The following is a 26,988-nucleotide window of genomic DNA, read 5'->3' as shown; positions in this document are numbered from 1 at the left end:
AAATTGGGGAGACAATTGGGGAAACAACCTCTTGATACACCCCATCCCGGATCCGGGAGCGTAATCATTGACTGACACTAATTAGCATAACGCAACGGACATAAATATTACTAGAAAATATTCCTATTCATGAAAATCACAAGTGAAATATATTGAGACACAGCTTAGCCTTTTGTTAATCACCTTATCATCTCAGATGTTCAAAATATGCTTTACAGCCAAAGTAAGACAAGCATTTGTGTAAGTTTATCGATAGCCTAGCATAGCATTATGTCCAGCTAGCAGCAGGTAACTTGGTCATGGAAATCAGAAAAGCAATCAAATTAAATCGTTTACCTTTGATGAGCTTCGGATGTTTTCACTCACGAGACTCCCATGCCAATGTTCCTTTTTTCCCAAAATATTATTTTTGTAGGCGAAATAGCTCCGTTTGTTCTTCACGTTTGGCTGAGAAATCGACCGGAAATTGCAGTCACGAAAATGCCAAAAAATATTCCAAATTAGCTCCATAATATCGACAGAAACATGGCAAACGTTGTTTATAATCAATCCTCAAGGTGTTTTTCAAATATCTATTCAATAATATATCCAGACAATTGGTTTTTCAGTAGGACCGATTGGAAAAATGGCTACCTCTGTATTTTACGCGAGAATCACTCTGAGAGCCATCAGGTGACCACTTACACAATGTAGCCGCTTACGGGTATTCTTCAACATAAATGCGTAAAACTACGTCACAATTAAAAAATAAATAAAGAGGATATTACATGTCCATTTAAACCCACTCCACAGTGGCCTATCAACTTGACACTTGCTGTCACTATCATGGATGTCCCAAATATGACCCACACTGCATTTCGTTAAGATATCTCAAAAAACAAGGAAACTATTAACAACATTCGTGTTGTTATTAACAACATTTGTGTAACGCTAACGCTCAAAATCATCTACAATCATCTCCTCCTCATGAACCATGTGTCAGATTCACTCCAAGTTTAGCATTTAGACTATAATGGGAAAAATGGTTGCTGCATTAAAAAAAATGGCTGTTATTGTACATTTTAGATGCAAGTTAGCACATGTGCTAATGCTAAAAATACTTTCAAAATGTTGTTCTCATGAACTATAAAGCAGATTGATTTCAGATTTGTTATATAGACTCAATGGATTAGCCTCTAATGAATTTGAGAATGATTAGTCGCTGCACTCAAAGTCAGACAAACTACACCACTAGGCATCACCATAACACACCAGGGCAATATGAACTGAACCCATGGACCTGGGGCCATGAAATTTGCTTGTGTGAATTTCGAATTTACAGTCAATACATAGAGTCAATACATGTTAGAATCACCTTTTGGTAGTGATTACAGCTTTCTGGGTAAGTCTCTACGAACTTTGCACACCTGGATTGTACAATATTTGCCCATTGTCCTTTTTAAAATACTTCAAGCTCTGTCAAGTTGATTGTTGATCATTGCTAGACAACCATTTTCAAGTCTTGCCATAGATTTTCAAGCTGATTTAAGTCACAATTGTAACTAGGCCACTCAGTAACACTATTATTGCATACAGAGTGAGTCCATGCCACTTATTATGTGACTTGTTTTTACAATTTTTTAACCTGCTGAACTTATTTAGATCATAACAAAGGGGCTGAATACTTATTGACTCAAGACATTTCAGCTTTTCATTAAAAAAAAAAAAAAAATCTAAAAATGTCTACAACAATAATTCCACTTACACAATTTCAAATGAATCCATTTTAAATTCAGTCTGTAACACAACTAAATGTGGATGATGTCAAGGAGTGTGAATACCTTCTGAAGGCACTGTACTAAACCTGGGTTTGTGTTCCTACCTAGATAGTTTGGTAACAAACGCTAGTTCGTTTTTGACTGGTGTGTAATGTTTCTTTGTTAATTCTTTCCTCAGGTGGATCTGGTAGGGCAAGAGAAACTCAACAACTCCATGGGATTTTCTATGTTCTTCGTAGGCCTCGGCTGTCTGACAGGACCTCCTCTCGCAGGTGAGGGAGTGTTACACACAAGAAAGACGTGTGCACGTGACAATAAAAACGTGTAACTTGAAACACACGCATTGCATGCATGCACACACACACATACCTACGAGTGAGTTAAAAAATAAATCACTCATCTGTCATTGTGTGTGTGTGTGTGTGTGTGTGTGTGTGTGTGTGTGTGTGTGTGTGTGTGTGTGTGTGTGTGTGTGTGTGTGTGTGTGTGTGTGTGTGTGTGTGTGTGTGTGTGTGTGTGTGTGTGTACGTGCGTGCGTGCGTGCGTGTGACCACAGCTGTTCTTAACTAACTGGTGAAGTTTGAGTACATTATCTAACATGTGTGTTCATGTTTCGAAAACAGAAACAGCCAGGTGAAAATCAACCTATAGTTAGCCGTTTGTGGGTTGATTGACAGAAATGCATAGCGATGCATTTCATCAGCCCTTCTAGGCAAGCTAAGCCATAGAAAAACATTGTCGGGCCTCCCGAGTGGCGCAGTGGTCTAAGGCACTGCATCGCAGTTGCTAGCTGTGTCACTAGAAATCCTGGTTCGAGTCCAGGTTCTGTCGCATCCGGCCATGACCGGGAGACCCATGAGGGCGGCGCACAATTGGCCCACCATTGTCCGGGTTAAGGGAGTGTTTGGCCGGCAGGAATGTCTTTGTCCCATCGCGCTCTAGCGACTCCTGTGGCGGACCACACGGTCGCTGGGTGTAGTGTTTACTCCGACACATTGGTCTTGTTGTCCTCTCCCGGGTTAAGCAGGGTTTGTGTCAAGAAGCAGTGCGGCTTGGTTGGGTCGTGTTTCAGAGACTGTAATTACAAATTGGGGAGAATTAGGGGTAAAAAGTTAAAAAACAAAGTTGTGTTCATTTCATTTTTCACACATGACTAAAGTCATATTTACTGTAGCATACTTTTTTATTTTTTATTTGTATTTTACCCCTTTTTCTCCCCAATTTCGTGGTATCCAATTGTTGTAGTAGCTACTATCTTGTCTCATCACTACAACTCCCATACGGGATCAGGAGAGACGAAGGTTGAAAGTCATGCGTCCTCCGATACACAACCCAACCTAGCCGCACTGCTTCTTAACACAGCGCGCATCCAACCCGGAAGCACCTGGCAACCTTAGCGCGCACTGCGCCCGGCCCGCCACAGGAGTCGCTGGTGCGCGATGAGACAAGGACATCCCTACCGAGCCAAGCCCTCCCTAACCCGGACGACGCTAGGCCAATTGTGCGTCGCCCCATGGACCTCCCGGTCGCGGCCGGTTACGACAGAGCCTGGGCGCGAACCCAGAGTCTCTGATGGCACAGCTGACGCAACACAGAGTGCCTGGACCCAGCCCTTAGCCGTGGTATGTTGTGCATATACCACACCCCCTCTTAGAAATTAGAAAGACGGGGGGGGGGGGGGGGAAAGAAGACTGACTAACGTGGTTTAAAACCCTCCCACATTAAAAAAGAAGACCCAGACCCAGAGAAGACCCCTGTAGTATATTTCCATGTGGGTTGTAGGCCAGCTAAGCCTTACTTGATTTCAGTCCAGACTGTTTTAACTGTTGACATTGGCCATTTGTTTGGGTTTACAATCTGTTTTCAATCGCCAGAACGAGTTTGTGCTTCAAACGTTATAAAAAAAAGGTCACGCTTACACCTAAGTATTCGTGAGTAGGAGTGTTGATCTAGGATCAGGTCCCCTCTATCCATGTAATGTTATTGATTATGATCTAAATAAACTCAACTAGATCAGCACTCTTACTCTGAGATGCTTTGTGAATATGAGCCCAGGTTAGTAGGTTGTTCTGGGTTACACAATGCCCACACCAGCCAAGACATTATCTAAGAAGGGCTTTCCTCTCTTTCGCTGCCATTGATAAACTGGTATTTCATAATCTAAACTAGTCTAAATGTACAATAGCAAAAGTCAAAAGTTATTTTATTTTTACTATTTTCTACATTGTAGAATAATAGTGAAGACGTCAGAACGATGAAATAACACATGGAATCATGTAGTAAGCAAATAAGTATTAAACAAATCATTATATTTGAGATTCTTCAAAGTAGCCACCCTTTGCCTTGATGACAGCTTTGCACACTCTTGGCATTCTCTCAACCGGCTTCATGTTTACAATTAATTTAGTCTACTAGATATATATGGCAAACTAAAATAAGTTCAAAACACCTTCACATCTTTGAACTGTGATCTACAAACACTGGTGTTCCTATTTCCAGAAAAAAAAAACACTGCATTCCCCTAACTGCTGACTTTTGACTTCAATCTGTAGGAGAGGGGTATAAGGGGCTTGTAAGCAAGCATTTCACGGTAAGGTCTACACTTGTTATATACACGGCGCATGTGACAAATAATATTTGATTTGATTTGAGGTACTCTTTGAACTTCCAAGTTTCAAAATATATTCGCCACGTACACAGGATACAACTTGTGTAAAACAGTACAGTGAATTTCTTAACTCCAGAGCATTTTCCCCAACAATGCAGTGTTAATAATATAGATAGTAATAGAAAGTATAATAAAACATTAAAGTAATAATAAAAACTACACAGGAAGTTACGACGACATGATTGACACAGAGAGAAGGGTGGGGGGGGGTTGGTTTGGGGCGAGGGGGGTGGGAGGGTCTCCCACTTTGTCAGGCTGTCCTGAGAACTGAGAGGGGATCTGTATTCCAGGGTCTGAGAGGAGATCTGCATTCCAGGGTCATTGGGGTCCGGAAATAGCATGCTGCTGTGTTTGCCATTCATGCTGCTAGTCCTGCAGGATGAACTCAACTCACCATGACCTGGCACCATGACCTGGCACCCCCCCCCCCTCCTTCCCTCCCCACGACCAGCTAGCTATACATGCTGTGTTAGCGTTCCCCCTCGCCCTCCAGCTTTATATGATGTGGCGCAGCGGTCTAAGGCACTGTATCTCAATGCTAGATGTGTCACTACAGACCATGGTTCGATCCTGGGATGTATCACAACCGGCCGTGATCGGAAGTCCCATAGGGCGGCGCACAATTGGCCTAGCGTCGTCCGGATTAGGGGAGGGTTTGGCCAGGGTAGGCTGTCATTGTAAATAATAATTTGTTCTTAACTGACTTGCTTAGTTAAATAAAGGTAAACAAACATCTATATAGACTGTGTGTTAGCTATCCAATTCCTGCTGGAATGGGCTAGCCCTAGCTGTTCTCTTCCCTTCAGGCCGGTAACCTAAAGAGCCATAACGATGAACTAAAGATCTAACATGACCAAAAATAGAGCTTACTTATTCAGGACGTGATGTACCATGTCTCCATCTGTTCCATTCAGATATTACCACCACTTTTAAATTATATCGTGGGTCCTTAAATTTAGAGCAGCCTCGTGTAGAATGTATTTCAGTTCTAAACCAGGAAATGGTTTTAGATACCCACATGTATTGTTCAGTTGGCATTATGATTAAAAGAGTGCCGTTAACTCTGACATATATCGTCATGTGAGACGTATGCTGTTATTGAATGACGTCACTAACGGTCTCCCTTTGCTGTGGTGTCTTCTTTCATTATAACGTGTGGTGTCTGTCGGGGGATGTCAATTTCTCTCTGGTATTGCTGACGTTATTAATGTGTTTGTAAAAATAGAATCTAAAATGAGGAGCAGGCTGTGCGATTTATATTGAGGAGCAGGCCACAGTATGTGTTGTATATTGAGGAGCAGGCCACAGTATGTGTTGTATATTGAGGAGCAGGCCACAGTATGTGTTGTATATTGAGGAGCAGGCAACAGTATGTGTTGTATATTGGGGAGCAGGCCACAGTATGTGTTGTATATTGAGGAGCAGGCCACAGTATGTGTTGTATATTGAGGAGCAGGCCACAGTATGTGTTGTATATTGAGGAGCAGGCAACAGTATGTGTTGTATGTTGAGGAGCAGGCCACAGTATGTGTTGTATATTGAGGAGCAGGCCACACACAGTATGTTGTATATTGGGGAGCAGGCCACAGTATGTGTTGTATATTGAGGAGCAGGCCACAGTATGTGTTGTATGTTGAGGAGCAGGCCACAGTATGTGTTGTATATTGAGGAGCAGGCCACAGTATGTGTTGTATATTGAGGAGCAGGCCACAGTATGTGTTGTATATTGAGGAGCAGGCCACAGTATGTGTTGTATATTGAGGAGCAGGCCACAGTATGTGTTGTATATTGAGGAGCAGGCCACAGTATGTGTTGTATATTGAGGAGCAGGCCACAGTATGTGTTGTATATTGAGGAGCAGGCCACAGTATGTGTTGTATATTGAGGAGCAGGCCACAGTATGTGTTCTATATTGAGGAGCAGGCCATAGTATGTGTTGTATATTGAGGAGCAGGCCACAGTATGTGTTCTATATTGAGGAGCAGGCTGTTGTATGTTGAGGAGCAGGCCACAGTATGTGTTGTATATTGAGGAGCAGGCCACAGTATGTGTTGTATATTGAGGAGCAGGCCACAGTATGTGTTCTATATTGAGGAGCAGGCTGTTGTATGTTGAGGAGCAGGCCACAGTATGTGTTCTATATTGAGGAGCAGGCTGTTGTATGTTGAGGAGCAGGCCACAGTATGTTGTATATTGAGGAGCAGGCCACAGTATGTGTTATATATTGAGGAGCAGGCTGTTGTATATTGAGGAGCAGGCCGCAGTATGTGTTGTTTGTTGAGGAGCAGGCCACAGTATGTGTTGTATATTGAGGAGCAGGCCACAGTATGTGTTGTATATTGAGGAGCAGGCCACAGTATGTGTTGTATATTGAGGAGCAGGCCACAGTATGTGTTGTATGTTGAGGAGCAGGCCACAGTATGTGTTATATATTGAGGAGCAGGCTGTTGTATATTGAGGAGCAGGCCACAGTATGTGTTGTATATTGAGGTGCAGGCCACAGTATGTATTGTATATTGAGGAGCAGGCCACAGTATGTTGTATATTGAGTAGCAGGCCACAGTATGTTGTATATTGAGGAGCAGGCCACAATGTGTGTTGTATATTGAGGAGCAGGCCACAGTATGTGTTGTATATTGAGGTGCAGGCCACAGTATGTATTGTATATTGAGGAGCAGGCCACAGTATGTGTTGTATATTGAGAAGAAGGCCACAGTGTGTGTTTTATATTGAGGAGCAGGCCACAGCATGTGTTGTATATTGAGGAGCAGGCTGTTGTATATTGAGGAGCAGGCCACAGTATGTGTTGTATATTGAGGAACAGGCTGTTGTATATTGAGGAGCAGGCCACAGTATGTGTTGTAAATTGAGGAGCAGGCCAAAGGCTGTTGAATATTGAGGAGCAGGCCACAGTATGTGTTGTATATTGGGAAGCAGGCCACAGGCTGTTGTATATTGAGGAGCAGGCCACAGTATGTGTTGTATATTGAGGAGCAGGCCACAGTATGTTGTATATTGAGGAGCAGGCCACAGTATGTTGTATATTGAGGAGCAGGCCACAGTATGTTGTATATTGAGGAGCAGGCCAAAGGCTGTTGTATATTGAGGAGCAGGCCACAGTATGTGTTGTATATTGGGAAGCAGGCCACAGTATGTTGTATATTGAGGAGCAGGCCACAGTATGTTGTATATTGAGGAGCAGGCCACAGTATGTTGTATATTGAGGAGCAGGCCACAGTATGTTGTATATTGAGGAGCAGGCCACAGTATGTGTTGTATATTGGGAAGCAGGCCACAGTATGTTGTATATTGAGGAGCAGGCCACAGTATGTGTTGTATATTGAGGAGCAGGCCACAGTATGTGTTGTATATTGAGGAGCAGGCCACAGTATGTGTTGTATATTGAGGAGCAGGCCGCAGTATGTGTTGTTTGTTGAGGAGCAGGCCACAGTATGTGTTGTATATTGGGAAGCAGGCCACAGTATGTTGTATATTGAGGAGTAATTATTTTTCTAAGTATCCAATGTTTCTCTCATTGAGGAGTGATGTTATTGGCCTCCTCCCTTCGCGGTGGTGTCTTCTGTCCTTTTAATGTGGATGTCCATTTCTCTCTTTTCATTGAATGACTTGTCTTCCATTTGTCTTCCATCCTCTAGGTTTCCTGTATGACTACACCCAGACCTACGACTGCTCCTTCTACCTAGCGGGGGTGTGTTACCTGCTCTCCTCTGTCTCTCTCTTCCTGGAGCCCGTGGCGAGGAGGTGGCAGAGCAGAAAGACGAGACGCGAGGCCCGCGATGTAGACACCAGCTGGAAGACTAACGGCTGCTTCTGCCCTGAGCTTCCTATCCTAAAGAACAGCAACAACAATGGCGTCGTCTAGAGGGTAGTTTCACCCCAGCTAGCACATTTGGTTCCTTGGAAGTTTGTATGCAAAATAACCATAGGGCAATCACCATGCCTTAACAATCACTACGGGAGCAGTATGCTAGCTGAGGGACATTACCATACTCTCCTTCATTAAGCCTGGAATCATGTAGATGGAGGGAGGACAGGGTTGGCTTCCTGTTCCTAATATATGTCATTTAGCAGACACTTGATAATTATTCAAAGCGACTTACAGTAAAGTGAGTACAGACATTTTGGGGATTTGTGATCCCAGCGGGAATCAAACTTGCGACCTTGGCACTACTAGCACCATTGCTCTTACTGAGACACACGTAACCATGTAGAAGGAGGGAGAGCAGAGTTGGCTGCTTCCCCTTTCTCTCTCCTTCCTTAAAACAAGCATGTGCCAACTGTGCCAGTTACCCAGCTTTTGGGTGGACTGAAATGACCCTGCTGCTTTGGCGAAAGCCAAGGAATACCCAACTGACTGACTGTCTGACTGAGGAGAAAGCCAAGGAATACCCAACTGACTGACTGTCTGACTGAGGAGAAAGCCAAGGAATACCCAACTGACTGACTGTCTGACTGAGGAGAAAGCCAAGGAATACCCAACTGACTGACTGTCTGACTGAGGAGAAAGCCAAGGAATACCCAACTGACTGTCTGACTGAGGAGAAAGCCAAGAAATACCCAACTGACTGTCTGACTGACTGTCTGACTGAGGAGAAAGCCAAGGAATACCCAACTGACTGACTGACTGTCTGACTGAGGAGAAAGCCAAGGAATACCCAACTGACTGACTGACTGTCTAACTGAGGAGAAAGCCAAGGAATACCCAACTGACTGTCTGACTGACTGAGGAGAAAGCCAAGGAATACCCAACTGACTGTCTGACTGAGGAGAAAGCCAAGGAATACCCAACTGACTGTCTGACTGACTGTCTGACTGAGGAGAAAGCCAAGGAATACCCAACTGACTGACTGACTGTCTGACTGAGGAGAAAGCCAAGGAATACCCAACTGACTGACTGACTGTCTGACTGAGGAGAAAGCCAAGGAATACCCAACTGACTGACTGACTGTCTAACTGAGGAGAAAGCCAAGGAATACCCAACTGACTGACTGTCTGAGGAGAAATTATTATGACCACAGCAATGTTACTGTAATAGCTTAAAAATGGTTGTAGATATAACAAAGACTTTTCCTTCAGTCCATAAAGAGAGGCAGCAAACGTAGAATCCTGTTTTGTAACTTTTTGAATACGAGACAAATGTACACTTATTCTGCTAGGCCACATGTTATCCCTCATGTTCTCATGGCATCGCCTGACGCCTGCTACACAAATCTCATTGTAGTGTGGACTAATGTGGCTGGAACACTTGACGTAATTTATTTTGAGGAATTGAACAACACAACAAACTTCTGACACGACACAACCACCATTGTCTACACAATCACATCCTATATTCATCAGAAACGGTACACCTCTGTGTTAAATACAGTAGAACGTACAGTACAACGTACAGTACACCCACGAATGAGTCTTGGGTTCCGTCCCAAATGGAACCCTATTCCCTATATAGTGCACTACTTTAGACCAGAGCCCTATGGCACCCTATTCCCTATATAGTGCACTACTTTTAACCAGGGCCCACAGGGGTCCCATAGGGGCTGGTCAAAAGTAGTGCACTATATAGGGAATATAGGGTGTATTTGTTTTGCCACGCAGGGCCCTGTACACAGAAAAATGTTGAGATCATGTTATATATGATATGGGTTACTGTATGTACCATATAGATGATGCACCATATAGATGCTGCACCAGTATTCACACCCCTTTGACTTTTTACACATTTTGTGGAATTAAAATTAATTTTATTTGTCCCTTTTTTTTTGTCAATGATCAAATGTGAAAGTGGAAGAAAAAATAAATAAATAGATAAATATTCAACCCCCCTTGAGTCAACATGTTAGAATCACCTTTGGCAACTATTACAGCTGTGGGTGATTTCGGGTAAGTCTCTAAGAGCCTTTTTGCAAAACTTCAAGCTCTGGTTGTTGATCATTGCTAGACAGCCATTTTCAAGTCTTGCCATAGATTTTCAAGCTGATTTAAGTCAAAACTGTAACTTGGCCACTCAGATTTAACTCAAAGTATATTTGGCCTGTTATTGCCCTTGAAAGGTAAGTCAAAACTGTACCGCTGCACTTGGCCACTCACCGCTGCACCAAATACACTTCAATGTGAACCGCTGTCTTGGCTGCAAGCAATACACTAACTATGCGATATAAAGTATATTTGGCCTTGTGTTTACTACCGCTGGGTTATTGCCCTGCTGCACCACGAACAGGTGAATTTGTCTCCCACTGTCTGGTGGAAAGCAGACTGACCGCTGCACCAGGTTTGAACCGCTGCACCACGCAATACACTGAACCGCTGCACGATATACCTGCTGCACCAATATACTGAACCGCTGCACCACGCGATATACTGAACCGCTGCACCACGCAATACACTGAACCGCTGCACCACGCAATACACTGAACCGCTGCACCACGCGATATACTGAACCGCTGCACCACGCAATACACTGAACCGCTGCACCATGCGATATACTGAACCGCTGCACCACGCGATACACTGAACCGCTGCACCATGCGATATACTGAACCGCTGCACCACGCAATACACTGAACTGCTGCACCATGCGATATACTGAACCGCTGCACCATGCGATATACTGAACCGCTGCACCATGCGATATACTGAACCGCTGCATTCAGACCTCTTCACTTTTTCCACATTTTGTTAGTTACAGCCTTATTATACAATTTATTAAATTGTTTTCCCCCTCATAAATCTACACACACTACCCCATATTGACATAACAAAAACAGATTGAATTTACCACAGAATGCACCGGAGCTCAATTTTGATATCTCATGGCTAAGGGTCTGAATACTTATGTCAATATACAGTGCCTTGCGAAAGTATTCGGCCCCCTTGAACTTTGCAACCTTTTGCCACATTTCAGGCTTCAAACATAAAGATATAAAACTGTATTTTTTTGTGAAGAATCAACAACAAGTGGGACACAATCATGAAGTGGAACGACATTTATTGGATATTTCAAACTTTTTTAACAAATCAAAAACTGAAAAATTGGGCGTGCAAAATTATTCAGCCCCCTTAAGTTAATACTTTGTAGCGCCACCTTTTGCTGCGATTACAGCTGTAAGTCGCTTGGGGTATGTCTCTATCAGTTTTGCACATCGAGAGACTGACATTTTTTCCCATTCCTCCTTGCAAAACAGCTCGAGCTCAGTGAGGTTGGATGGAGAGCATTTGTGAACAGCAGTTTTCAGTTCTTTCCACAGATTCTCGATTGGATTCAGGTCTGGACTTTGACTTGGCCATTCTAACACCTGGATATGTTTATTTTTGAACCATTCCATTGTAGATTTTGCTTTATGTTTTGGATCATTGTCTTGTTGGAAGACAAATCTCCGTCCCAGTCTCAGGTCTTTTGCAGACTCCATCAGGTTTTCTTCCAGAATGGTCCTGTATTTGGCTCCATCCATCTTCCCATCAATTTTAACCATCTTCCCTGTCCCTGCTGAAGAAAAGCAGGCCCAAACCATGATGCTGCCACCACCATGTTTGACAGTGGGGATGGTGTGTTCAGCTGTGTTGCTTTTACGCCAAACATAACGTTTTGCATTGTTGCCAAAAAGTTCAATTTTGGTTTCATCTGACCAGAGCACCTTCTTCCACATGTTTGGTGTGTCTCTTGTGGCAAACTTTAAACAACACTTTTTATGGATATCTTTAAGAAATGGCTTTCTTCTTGCCACTCTTCCATAAAGGCCAGATTTGTGCAATACACGACTGATTGTTGTCCTATGGACAGAGTCTCCCACCTCAGCTGTAGATCTCTGCAGTTCATCCAGAGTGATCATGGGCCTCTTGGCTGCATCTCTGATCAGTCTTCTCCTTGTATGAGCTGAAAGTTTAGAGGGACGGCCAGGTCTTGGTAGATTTGCAGTGGTCTGATACTCCTTCCATTTCAATATTATCGCTTGCACAGTGCTCCTTGGGATGTTTAAAGCTTGGGAAATATTTTTGTATCTAAATCCGGCTTTAAACTTCTTCACAACAGTATCTCGGACCTGCCTGGTGTGTTCCTTGTTCTTCATGATGCTCTCTGCGCTTTTGACGGACCTCTGAGACTATCACAGTGCAGGTGCATTTATACGGAGACTTGATTACACACAGGTGGATTGTATTTATCATCATTAGTCATTTAGGTCAACATTGGATCATTCAGAGATCCTCACAGAACTTCTGGAGAGAGTTTGCTGCACTGAAAGTAAAGGGGCTGAATAATTTTGCACGCCCAATTTTTCAGTTTTTGATTTGTTAAAAAAGTTTGAAATATCCAATAAATGTCGTTCCACTTCATGATTGTGTCCCACTTGTTGTTGATTCTTCACAAAAAAATACAGTTTTATAATTTTATGTTTGAAGCCTGAAATGTGGCAAAAGGTCGCAAAGTTAAAGGGGGCCGAATACTTTCGCAAGGCACTGTATATATATATATATATATATATATATATATATATATATATATATATATATATTTGCAAAAATGTCTAAACCTGTTTTCGCTTTGTCATTATTGGGTATTGTGTGTAGATTGATGAGGGAAGAAATGTAATTGAATCCATTTTAAAATACGGGTGTTTACGTAACAAAATGTGGAGAAAGTCAAGGGGTCTGAATACGTTCTGAAGACACGGTAGTTACCACAAAGCTGTTTCTAGATCTGGGTTAGCGTTAGCATCTCTGATTCACAGGTGCTCAAACAACAGTAATAATGTACAGTAGTATTTTCCAATACTACACACATTCAACATCGTAAAGGTATCATATTACCATTCAACTGGATCTGGAGTTAGTTCAAAATAGTTCACTATTAGTGTAATCATGAGAGACCTATTTCGGTATGTATGGTATACCATTGAGGGGAGATTACTTTGTACACAGACCCTAATTTAGGTTAGCCTGGTCCCAGATCGGTTACTTTGTGCAGTCTTGCTAATGTTTGGCATGCCACATGACAATCACACATAGATGTTGTCAAGGACCAAGCTGGGTGGAAGAGTATATCACATAGGGTGAAATACCTGGGTTTACTTGGTATGTACACGGTGGACAGCCATGTTGGTTGGTGCTGTTTTACTGTGTAAACTACTGACCAAGTACTTTTAAAAGACAGACAATTTATTTGCTTAGCCTGAGTACCCGTCTGTTTTTGTTGTATTGCCAATGAAGGGATAGGAAAGGGGGGGATACCTAGTCAGTTGTACAAATTAATGCCTTCAACTGAAATGTGTCTTCAACTGAAATGTCTTCCCCATTTAACCCAACCCCTCTGAATCAGAGAGGTGCGGGGGGCTGCCTTAATCGACATCCACATCTTTGGTGCCCAGGGTTAACCCGAGTGACAAGGAGTTGGCAGATTGGCACTCAGGTTTTATTATTTGCTTATTATTGCCCAGATAATATATCTTCTTTAGATGGTACTACCCATATACCTTAGTAAAGGCTGGTACAATGAGGAAATGAAATGCTGTTGAAGGCTACTTCAGGCAGACACAATGCAATTTATCATGATATTATATGGGAGAGCTATGACATGGGAGATCTATGACATGGGAGAGCTATGACATGGGAGAGCTATGACATGGGAGAGCTATGACATGGGAGAGCTATGACATGGGAGAGCTATGACATGGGAGAGCTCTGATATGGGAGAGCTCTGATATGGGAGAGCTATTCTGCCCTACCAAGCAAAAAGGCAGTAACTGCTCATAATGTGGAACTGAGAAACATGTGTTTTATTTACCTTGACTTTACCTGTTTTTATTTACTTTCTGCAGTTACTGCTAACATGACCCCCATTTTCTCCAAAACACAATACGAGGCAGGATACTTGTCCACATGATTAAGCATGTATTTAATGACATTAACTCATTTTCGACCAAATGAGCAGTCACTGTCTTTTTGCTCTTTAGGGCAGTGTTCTATGGGAGTTTAGTCTGTCGTTTAAATTCTGTTATCTACAAGGTTTTATATGTTGTTCTTTTGTTACCATAGTGATTCCCCCATTCTTCACTAAATGTTCCTAAGTATATATTGTGTACTGTATGTACCTAGTTCAGTGTTTTTCCAACGAACAACAATGATACCACGAAACAGAATGTAAGCTCGTGAGATCAGGTGGTTCATATGAGGCTATGTTCCTGAGAAACACTAACCTGGTCCTTTGAAAATTGAGTGATAAACATTTTTTGTTTTCTACTGCCCTCTAGTGGCGCTAAAAAGCTTGAACTCAAAGAACACTTCATCAGTACCAAATCGCTCTTCCCCCTCAACTCACTCTCACAAAGCTCATCAGCCTGCCTGCACAACTCTGTGTGTATTGTCTCAGCACATTCTTCCATTTACCATTATTCACATGCAGCAGCTCTGCTCGCTCCTAAAATGGATGCCAAGAGAGCCATGTGGGTTCTGGTCAAACATAGTTTTCTATATAAGGAATTGGGTTCCATTTGGGATGTGCAATCAGTGTGTTCACTTCCTGTGTGTTCACTTCCTGTGTGATTGAGGGCCACTGAATGTTATGTTAAAATGTATATTTTGATGATTTAAAAGTAGATCTTTTTATTTTGTTATTCTATTCTTTACTGTTTGAACCCAGTGTTTTTTAGGAAGGAACTGTGGTTTAAAGCAATATCCTGAAAAAGCTATTTTGTCCAACAATTGTTTTCAAGAAAACAGGAACAAATCCAACCCTTAAACTCAACAAGTGCTTAAATGTAATTTTGTAACACCTAGAAATATATTTGATATTGTATTCTGATTACAATAATTTCATGTTGGACAAGACATTACATTTTATATATATATATTGGTTTCAGGTGTCATTTGATTAAGGCTTACTACATGCTTAACCAATCATATTCCTAATAGTTACTACGACTATCATCTAAACGTGTTGTTCTTTTAACTGACTGTACAATCGGCTGCAATAAAGAGGCACGTGACATGAATGGTGAGGTTGGTTAAGATTCTTTTCTGCTTCTATTCAGGACACCTGGAGAAAAATAATTCTCACACACAAAGAAATTGCATAAAAATGTACTTTTTATTAAGAATGAATGAATAATACAAAAAACAAATGTATATCGGACCAATATGATAAGTAACATTTACATTCTCTTTCATTCTCGTATGATATCAAATTCAATTGCTTTAAAATACAATAAATACTCTTTGGGAAATTTAAAGAGAGGTAAACAGGATTTGGATTGTTCAAAGTTTGGAAAGATTACATTATATAGGGAGTGGTCTGAATTGCAGTATAAAAATAAAAACGACATGTTTTACTGTCACATACACCGGATCGGCGCAGTGAAATGTGTTGTTTTACAGGGTTAGTCATAGTATCATGGCACCCCTGGAGCAAATTAGTGTTAAGTGCCTCGGTCAAGGGCACATCGACAGATTTTTCACCTCGTCAGCTCAGGTATTCAAACCAGCAATCTTTCGGTCATTGGCCCAACACTCTTAACCACTAGGCTAACTGCCGCCCCACTTTAAAGTATTTCATTAAGCCCAGTACTTACAGTCCGAGGTGTCTTGGATGGTCCAGCGGCAAGATACTCTATAGGGAACAAGCAGAGAATATAATACAACAGAATAGATGCTTTATTGTCCAATCACATCCCTGCCAGACACACATGTAGAGAGGCACAGGGTCAGCCAGAATGCAGCGCCTTGCACATGGGCACAACGGCAGATGGTCTCGGGTCTTTACCTGCAGCCATTTTGTTTCCAGTTCAGCTCCTTTTTTTTTTTTTTTTACAATCCTGCCACAGGATTTGAACCCGCAACCCCTCCATCTGCCTTTATTACACAATATATTTTCATCTGGAACTTACCATCTCAGCCTTGGGGCAATCTGTTGTCACATCTGTTTTGATCTAAAACAGGAAGCACTGTCAGACATTAGTGTCATAAAACATGGTGGTTATCTCTGCAAGTGTAATGTTCAATCTGAGTAGTTTGAATGAGACTGCCTGGAGAGTCAGATGGGTGGGTGACTATTCCATAGGTTCCAATGCACCAGGCTACATAAAGTATTACATAATAGGATGTCCTTTCAGCCACAGAGTACTACAACTACTACTGTTAGCAGGTGCTACTACAACTACTACTGTTAGCAGGTGCTACTACAACTACTACTGTTAGCAGGTGCTACTACAACTACTACTGTTAGCAGGTGCTACTACAACTACTACTGTTAGCAGGTGCTACTACAACTACTACTGTTAGCAGGTGCTACTACAACTACTACTGTTAGCAGGTGCTACTACAACACAGTTACTGTTAACAGGTGCTACTACAGCACAGTTACTGTTAACAGGTGCTACTACAACTACTACTGTTAGCAGGTGCTACTACAACTACTACTGTTAGCAGGTGCTACTACAACTACTACTGTTAGCAGGTGCTACTACAACTACTACTGTTAGCAGGTGCTACTACAACTACTACTGTTAGCAGGTGCTACTACAACTACTACTGTTAGCAGGTGCTACTACAACTACTACTGTTAGCAGGTGCTACTACAACACAGTTACTGTTAACAGGTGCTACTACAGCACAGTTACTGTTAACAGGTGCTACTACAACTACTACTGTTAGCAGGTGCTACTACAACTACTACTGTTAGCAGGTGCTACTACAACTACTACTGTTAGCAGGCGCTACTACAACTACTACTGTTAGCAGGTGCTACTACAACTACTACTGTTAGCAGGTGCTACTACAACTACTACTGTTAGCAGGTGCTACTACAACTACTACTGTTAGCAGGTGCTACTACAACTACTACTGTTAGCAGGTGCTACTACAACTACTACTGTTAGCAGGTGCTACTACAACTACTACTGTTAGCAGGTGCTACTACAACTACTACTGTTAGCAGGTGCTACTACAACACAGTTACTGTTAACAGGTGGTATTAGAACACAGTTACTGTTAACAGGTGGTATTACAACACAGTTACTGTTAACAGGTGGTATTAGAACACAGTTACTGTTAACAGGTGGTATTAGAACACAGTTACTGTTAACAGGTGGTATTACAACACAGTTACTGTTAACAGGTGGTATTACAACACAGTTACTGTTAACAGGTGGTATTACAACACAGTTACTGTTAACAGGTAGTGGATTTACATGGGCCAGGAGAGAGAAGGTCCCAGAACTAGGATGTTTGAAGTGAATTTCTCCAGATTAAGGTTGTATGGTTAATTCAACATTTTCACCACCGCCTCTGTTTACAACGGTAGTGTAGGTGGTATATAGGAGGGGACACCTTCTCTCACAATACCCAGGAGCGTAAGGGTCTACAAAAAGTGTGGAGAATAATAGTGCCGGAGATAGGTCACATGGTGCTGCTTGGATACGGTGGACATGTTTTGTTTTGGGAGTTTAAATTCAATACATACCTTTTTATTTAGTCTTACAGAGACTGTAACCACTTAGTTGCTTCATAAGTGTTTATATTCATGATAGTGTGGAATTGGTGAATAGACCCAGTGCTTCCTGACACTACTGTAGACCCATGGCTGTAATGTAACAAGTAGTAATATAATAAGTTGCTAGTGAATCGATTACAGCCAATGGAGGTGGAAAATCATGTTTGGTTTTATTTTAAGTTGCCTACCAGGCTAGACTGAAGGTAAAAAGAGAGGAACCACCATATATGGTATCCTACTTACTGTAATATAATATTGGCATCACCAGGGTCTCCTATTCCTGTCATTTGTGGGGGGCGAGTTAGAGGAATCTTAGCTGGGGCTGAGGGCTCCGGCTCGAAATGGACAACAGCCATCAACCATTATTTTGGGGACGCTCCATGGTTAGATTTGGCGGAAATCCAAAATACCTGTACACTCTGTTTTCCTGGAGCTAAGGGATTTTTTTTATTTTACTTAACTAGGCAAGTCAGTTAAGAACAAATTCTTATTTTCAATGACGGCCTAGGAACAGTGGGTTAACTGCCTGTTCAGGAGCAGAACGACACATTTGTACCTTGTCAGTTCAGGGGTTTGAACTTGCAACCTTCCCGGTTACTAGTCCAACGCTCTAACCACTAGGCTACCCTGCCGCCCCGAATAGGATTTATCAGAAGTCATCAAGAAACAGATTCCTGCTCTGAAAACAGTTGTGGGGCATATTGGATCTAATGATATTATGCGTGTGAACTCCGTAAAGCTAAGATACTATTTTCTTTACAGCTCAGAAATGAGCAAAACATATCATTGTCTCGGGCTCAATTTCATGTTTTAGTCGTCTTTTGGTCTCGTCGCCAGTGGTTAATGCGTCTGACGTCGGACTTGGGCATGTCCTTCGTCGTCAATTAATGACTCCTTCTGGAATAGGCCTGGCTACTTTGTGGAAGACTGAATTCATCCGGGTGAAAATGGCTCCCGGCTGTTGTCATCAAACATTGGAAAGGTTGTTGGTCAACTAAATTGATGTGAGGACAATATTAGCATTGTATGTCAGTATGTTTTTACCATCTCCTCTTTGGTCATTGTGAGAGTTCCACATGTTGTATCTGAAAGTGGTGACATGTCGAATGGTGCTTAGCGGGGAAATGTCATTGCTATTTTCCTAATAGGTATAATCCAATCTTTGAGTCTCCTGTTGTTCTGAAATCTCAAAGTAAATCTGACTTGTATTGAAACTACGTGTGATTTTAAATACGGAAAAGGTATGACATTTTTACATATTAACATTTGTAGTTTATTACCTAAAAATGGATCATGTCAATTGATCTGGGTCTCTCAGGCAGACCCTGACATTTTTATTTTATATGAAACCTGGTTAACTGATAAAACCCTGGACTCTGAGGTTGCTATGGATGGTTACAATGTGTTTAGGGCTGATAGGAAAGGCAAAGGGAGTGGTGTTGCTATTTACACAAATACTCTTCTTTCTGTGTCTCTGTTAAAGGCGACCTCCAGTCCTAAACAATTTGAATTGTTGGCTTTAAGTCTTCAGTTGGGTTCAAACTCAAAAATAACAGTTATAGGAATCTATCGTCAGCCCTTCGCCAAGAAGTGTGTACTAAACGAACTCACTGATTTAATTGCCATTTTTATTACCACAGAGGTGTTGATTGCTGGAGATTTTAATCTTGCATGGGGGAACGCAAGATGCTGACTGTTTAAAGGATTTTTGTACTAATCAAAATTTGACCCAGCTGATTACAAAGACTATTCGTCCAAATTTAAAAGGACCCTACGAAATCGACTTTGACTGACTTCATATTCACAAATACTCCAGAGAAATATAATGGGAGTGGGGTATTTGCTTTGGATATTAGTGACCGCTGTCCCATTGTATGTGTCAGGGATATACGGATGCATAGATCCAAACCTTGTTTTATCAACAAGAGGAATTTTAAACATTTTAATGAAGGCCTTTTATTGTGACCTTTATTTTGGTGACTTTGATTGTATTGCATCTGTACCTGACCCAGAGTTGGCTCTGAACCACTTCTCAAATGTATTGTAGATAAACATGCTCCCTTTAAAAAACGGATCATTAAAAATAGGTATTGCCCTTGGTTCAGTCCAGAGCTATCTGAAGTCATACAGAACCGAGATGCTGCCTGGGCCAGAGTCAGGCCCAGACCGGCAGTTAACAAATCAGATAAATACCTAATTTCTCTTTCACAGTCTTTCAGGCGATTGAGAAATCTGTGTGTAAAACTAGTTTAAAAAGCTAAATCAGATTATTATGTTAATACAATATCTGATGTACAGGGAACCCAGCTAAATTCCAGAAAGCTGTTAAATCACTGAAGGGTTGTGTGTCCTCTTCTCTCCCCCAATAAACTACCTCAGATTATGTCCCTATTACTGAAAAATTGATATCATTAATGTATTTAATCACCCTTTTATCTCTGCAGGCTTTTTATTTGAATGTATTTCAAAGCCAGCTCTTTAAAAGTGTAGTTTGGATGTTGAGTTTGGTGTAGTGTCGTTTGGAATGATACTGAAAATGCTGGTCAGGAGTTCTATTGGAAATTCACTGTTAAGTCCTGGATAACATTAGACAACAACAACAAAAATCCACAGGTGCTAATCATTTGGAGCCTGGTCTGCTTAATTGTGCAGCACCCATTAATGCTGGCTCAGTAGCCCACATTTTTTACTTCACATTGTTATCAGGAAGTATTCCAAAAGCCTGGAAATCTGCGTATGTGCTGCCACTCCATAAGGGTGAGGATACAAATGATCTTGACAACTATCGCCCCATAAGGGTGAGGATACAAATGATCTTGACAACTATCGCCCCATAAGGGTGAGGATACAAATGATCTTGACAACTATCGCCCCATAAGGGTGAGGATACAAATGATCTTGACAACTATCGCCCCATAAGGGTGAGGATACAAATGATCTTGACAACTATCGCCCCATAAGGGTGAGGATACAAATTATCTTGACAACTATCGCCACATAAGGGTGAGGATACAAATGATCTTGACAACTATCGCCCCATAAGGGTGAGGATACAAATGATCTTGACAACTATCGCCCCATAAGGGTGAGGATACAAATGATCTTGACAACTATCGCCCCATAAGGGTGAGGATACAAATGACCTTGACAACTATCGCCCCATAAGGGTGAGGATACAAATGATCTTGACAACTATCGCCCCATAAGGGTGAGGATACAAATGACCTTGACAACTATCGCCCCATAAGGGTGAGGATACAAATGATCTTGACAACTATCGCCCCATAAGGGTGAGGATACAAATGATCTTGACAAATATCGCCCCATAAGGGTGAGGGTACAAATGATCTTGACAAATATCGCCCCATAAGGGTGAGGATACAAATGATCTTGACAAATATCGCCCCATAAGGGTGAGGATACAAATGATCTTGACAACTATCGCCCCATAAGGGTGAGGATACAAATGACCTTGACAACTATCGCCCCATAAGGGTGAGGATACAAATGATCTTGACAACTATCGCCCCATAAGGGTGAGGATACAAATGATCTTGACAAATATCGCCCCATAAGGGTGAGGGTACAAATGATCTTGACAAATATCGCCCCATAAGGGTGAGGATACAAATGATCTTGACAAATATCGCCCCATAAGGGTGAGGGTACAAATGATCTTGACAACTATCGCCCCATTTCAAGACTAGTATTGTTTAGCTAAGATTCATGAATCCTTGTTTAATGTACAACTTAGTTATTTTTATCTGATAACTGTATTTTCATTATAAACCAATCGGGGTTTAGGCCTGGGCATAGTACTACCACAGAAACTCTGCTAGTTGTTAATGATCTTGTCAATGCCTTGGATGCTAAAAATCGCTGTGCTGCCTTGTTTATTGATCTGTCAAAGGCGTTCGACACTGTTGATCATTCTGTTTTGCTGAGGAAATTATCAAGAGTCGGCCTGAGCTATACAGCCTGTTTATGGTTTCAGAATTATCTTAGCGACAGAACTCAGCCCATCTTGATAGATGGGGTTAAATCTGAATTATCTTAGCGACAGAACTCAGCCCATCTTGATAGATGGGGTTAAATCTGAATTATCTTAGCGACAGAACTCAGCCCATCTTGATAGATGGGGTTAAATCTGAATTATCTTAGCGACAGAACTCAGCCCATCTTGATAGATGGGGTTAAATCTGAATTATCTTGAGATTCAAAAAGGTGTTCCTCAGGGTTTGATTTTGGGTCCATTATTGTTCACTTTTGTATATTAATGACATAGGAAACACTTAACACTTGTAACATTCATCTCTATGCAGATGACACCGTGCTGTATTCCTGTGCCACCTCGGTGCTGCAGGCCATTCGTGAACTTCAACATAACTTTGATTAAATTCAGAATTCACCATACAGATCTTAAATTGGTGTTAAAATAAAAAAAAGTAAAACCAAGCTCATGTTCTCTATGTCACAAAATGTTGACCCTGAGGACCTGCATATGTGCGCTACAAATGGAGCCCAAATTGAGCTTGTTTCTCAATATAAGTATCTGGATGTCTGGATTGATGACAAGTTGTCCTTCGTTACGCATATAGAAAATCTGACTAAGCTAAGATCCATGATAGTTTTTATTTTATATCGAAAAAAAATTATGCCTTAGTATTGAATATAGGAGAAAGATTGCTCAAACAACACTTCTCCCTGTATTGGATTTTGGTGATATTGTTTACATGCACGCGGCACAACCTCTGTTTTAAAAGCCTTGGACACAGTCTACCATTCAGCAATACGTTTTATAACAGAGGACAATTTTAGGACTCATCATTGTAGTCTGTATAAAAAATGTGGGATGGACCTCTCTGTCTGTAAGAAGAGAGCTGCATTCTCTTTTATTTATTTACAAAGCGATCTGACAGAAACGTCCTCTATATGTAACATCATTAATTAAGATAGGAATCAGAAGTTACCAAACCCGTTCTCAGGAATGGATAACACTAGAGATCCCTCCAGTCTCCACAGATTTGTGAAAATCTGCATTTTGTTGCACTTAATTTGTGGAACAATCTGCAGAGTTCACTGCAGTTAGTTGTGCTGTGGCCACTCAGTTTAAATTATTGATGTAGAACCTCTATGTAGTTGAATGTGATTGCTTGTATTAAATATGTTTATTTTGTTATTGTGTACTGAATTAGGTTTTTATATATATATATGTGTATGTTGTGTTATCATTCTGTTATTATTGTAATGTATACAGGGCTCTCTTGTAAAATAGATTTTTAATCTGTGTCTTCCTGTTTAAATAAAGGTGGAAAAAATCAAATATACATACCTCTGCTTCTTCCAGACTTATAATAAAGGCCAGGCAGCAGACTCCCCTCTCCTTATTCCCCAACAGGGAGTGACAGCAACAAGCTGTCTCTCTCCATGCCATCAGTGTAGTGTAGTGGCTACCTATGGCTCTTACAGTAGTTACAGCAGCCTCCTCTGGTCCTGCAGTTCCTCCATGATCCTCTAGAGGTCATTTCTCCAGTGGCAATGTATTTTTTTCTCAGCAACAACGGCAGGTGGGATTTAATGTCTGCTATTATTGCACTTGTACTGAGGGGAGGCCGTGATGCACTCGTACTGGGTAGGAGCTATAGGGGATAAATATGAAATATTTCTTCATTGGATAAGAGGCCTTTTGGTTGAACTGTCACAAAATAAAAACAAATTAAAAATATATATATATGGATCCTTTCACGACGTGGAAATGTTGAGTCAAACTACTCACTTGATTTTTTTTCTGCTTAAATTCCCCTTGTTCACGTGAAATGTGAAGTAGATGATGTCGGATGTTATTCTGCGGTCGTCGTGGGAAACCGTAGCAAAACAAACATACTCCTGATCCTCTTTCAGGAAAAAGATTCAATCAATAAAACCACAGCGACAATAAACAATATTCCTATTCATGACAAGGGGGCGATCTTCCATCCATTCACTGCATACATGGGAGTCAAATCATAAACTGAAGAAATCTAAATTATGATGGTAACAAATAATCATTCTTCTGGGAGATGTTGACAGGTCACTTGGAAAAAGGTCACAGGTCAAGGTGACTCCCTCAGCAGTGCAACAGCTTGCAGTGGTACTGTAGAGCTGCTGTGCGAGTTAAGAAACTGCACCCAAAGAGGTGCATTATGTGTGGCAGCCGGTGGGTGACAGGACCTCTGCTTGTGTAGGGAACCGTGGACAAGGCGGAGCCACAGACACACCCCAGGCTGTGGTCAACTCAAACCAGACCAGCATTGTAGAGGACAACAGTGAAAGACATGGGGGCATGCTGCAAATCCAGCCTGTGAAGACTCAAACCTTGTAGAGGACAATGAAATGAAAAGGAGCTGCTACTGTATTCCAGCTCCATTCTCCCACATACTGCACTAGCGTGTCAGCCTGCCACTGTTCCACACAGCTGAGCAGCAGGACATGGGCTGGTGGATGAAAACCAGCAGGACACGGACACAGTGGGCACAGTGGGAGGCTCCTCCATTGATCCTGTGATTCCTGCCCCACTGTGTACTGGGTTCACCTGCTAGGGCAGTAGGACTAACACGAGGAGCCCGGCACTGGAGGAGTAAAAAAAAAAAAGGTACTGGGTTCAAAAGGTATGCTATTAATTAGCAACAACTTCTGAACAGCTCCTGTTAGCTAAACAGATTACCAACAGCTCCTAAAAAGGTGTGTATAAGAGAACACACACAGGCGATCATCAGTCTCTAACAATCAGCAAAGAGGTGTTTGGTTCCCTTCTCTTGTGCAACAATTCAAAGTGATAAACCATTTCCTGTTTGGAAACGCAATAGACGTGGTAGTCAGAGCAGTTCCCTCTGTTCAATTCATTTCCAGGGCAGAAACAGGTTTCCCTCAAATGAAACAATTTATTGATATTTAGAGGACTAATAAGTGCGTAGATGCACTTTCTCTTTGAGTGTTTAAACAACTTGGCAGTAAGACGAGTGTGGGGAGAGGATTTTCCATTTGTCTTCCCAATGAAATCAGGTAGGCAAGCACAAAGCGAGAGGGTCCTAATTATTCCACTTTAAACAACACAAAATGACACCACAACTTAAAAGCTGCCTTCTCAGTGAAAATGTAACAAATACTAAGTAGTTTCCTTCTCTTCAGAGTTTCCTGTAAAGGTTTTAAAGCCATAAAAAAAAAGTCCACATTTGAGGCAGTGAACTTGGGAGACAAATACATCCTTTTTTTTTCTCAGACAATTTTGTCAACAGATAAAACTAAACCAACCTCATCTTAAAACCTTCTTTTAAGAAACAGTCATATAATGGTACCAACAGTAGGCTATAAATATAGGTCTTAAAAATATAACTGTTGGCTGACAAAGGGGAAATAATAGCACTACAACTTATAAAAACGTACAATCCCCCCCCCCAAAAAAACTAAATGATCAGTTTATATATCGAATACCTTTTTACTGATTGATTATTAGGTTTACTGTATATCATTTGTTAGCAAATAGCATTAAGATATTGTCATATTCAGACAAACTTGGCGACAAAGCATATTGATTGAATGAAACCGGACCAACAAATAAAAGTCTGTTTTTTCTCTAGCGTAATCTTATCACACATTATAGGTCAAAGGTTATAGGTCACAAAGTACTACCAAGAGTCAAGTGGTGCTAAAGACAATGTACACAATAAAATCTACCCTTAGCATCTCTCTTAGTAGGCTATATGTTTGTCGCGTCATTGCATTGATGGACCCATCTATATTAGCTGGGCAAAAAAATCACTTCTAAATTCCTCATTCAGCCTCTCAATATGCCCAAATATTACTGGAGAGTCGCTTAAACATTGAAACACATCTGAAAACCGATTGAACACACTGTATTTAAGCTACACCACAGCCAAGTTAAGAATTTACACTTAGCAACTAAAACCCATGTATAGGTGTTTCAACCTCCGTTACACATTGTCGTCACAATCCACTTTGTAGTGTTCCCGTTAACCATTCCATGAACACACAGGATTTTCAGGAGTAACCGAACCAATTACACAGGGTAAAACACCAGGTGTAACCAAACCAGTGACACAGGGTAAAACACCAGGTGTAACCAAACCAATTACACCAGGTGTAACCAAACCAGTGACACAGGGTAAAACACCAGGTGTAACCAAACCAATTACACCAGGTGTAACCAAACCAGTGACACAGGGTAAAACACCAGGTGTAACCAAACCAATTACACCAGGTGTAACCGAACCAGTTACACAGGGTAAAACACCAGGTGTAACCGAACCAATTACACCAGGTGTAACCGAACCAGTTACACAGGGTAAAACACCAGGTGTAACCAAACCAGTGACACAGGGTAAAACACCAGGTGTAACCGAACCAGTGACACAGGGTAAAACACCAGGTGTAACCAAACCAGTGACACAGGCTAAAACACCAGGTGTAACCGAACCAGTGACACAGGGTAAAACACCAGGTGTAACCGAACCAGTTACACAGGGTAAAACACCAGGTGTAACCGAACCAGTTACACAGGGTAAAACACCAGGTGTAACCGAACCAGTGACACAGGGTAAAACACCAGGTGTAACCGAACCAATTACACAGGGTAAAACATCAGGTGTAACCAAACCAGTTACACAGGGTAAAACACCAGGTGTAACCGAACCAGTGACACAGGGTAAAACACCAGGTGTAACCAAACCAGTTACACAGGGTGAAACACCAGGTGTAACCGAACCAGTTACACAGGGTAAAACACCAGGTGTAACCGAACCAGTTTACACAGGGTAAAACACCAGGTGTAACCGAACCAGTTTACACAGGGTAAAACACCAGGTGTAACCGAACCAGTTTACACAGGGTAAAACTCCAGGTGTAACCAAACCAGTTACACAGGCTAAAACACCAGGTGTAACCGAACCAGTGACACAGGGTAAAACACCAGGTGTAACCGAACCAGTTACACAGGGTAAAACACCAGGTGTATCCGAACCAGTGACACAGGGTAAAACACCAGGTGTAACCAAACCAATTACACAGGG

The 26,988-nt window shown here is 41.7% G+C and overlaps 1 protein-coding gene across 1 annotated transcript in view; it reads left to right on the top strand.

The window, feature by feature from the left end:
* LOC139367768 (monocarboxylate transporter 5-like) overlaps positions 1 to 10,261 on the top strand; it is a 59,846-nt gene extending 49,585 nt beyond the window's left edge. Inside the window, exons 9-10 of the mRNA XM_071106101.1 lie at positions 1,936 to 2,029; positions 8,082 to 10,261. Coding sequence (XP_070962202.1) covers positions 1,936 to 2,029; positions 8,082 to 8,308 — 321 coding nt within the window. The 3' untranslated portion in view covers positions 8,309 to 10,261. The remainder of the gene's footprint in view (positions 1 to 1,935; positions 2,030 to 8,081) is intronic.
* The last annotated feature ends 16,727 nt before the right edge of the window (positions 10,262 to 26,988 follow it).

The sequence above is a fragment of the Oncorhynchus clarkii genome, chromosome 16, assembly GCF_045791955.1.
Source record: "Oncorhynchus clarkii lewisi isolate Uvic-CL-2024 chromosome 16, UVic_Ocla_1.0, whole genome shotgun sequence".
Lineage (NCBI taxonomy): Eukaryota > Metazoa > Chordata > Actinopteri > Salmoniformes > Salmonidae > Oncorhynchus > Oncorhynchus clarkii.
The sequence above is the reverse complement of the archived record's forward strand: the minus strand, read 5'-3'. Positions and strand labels throughout refer to the sequence as shown.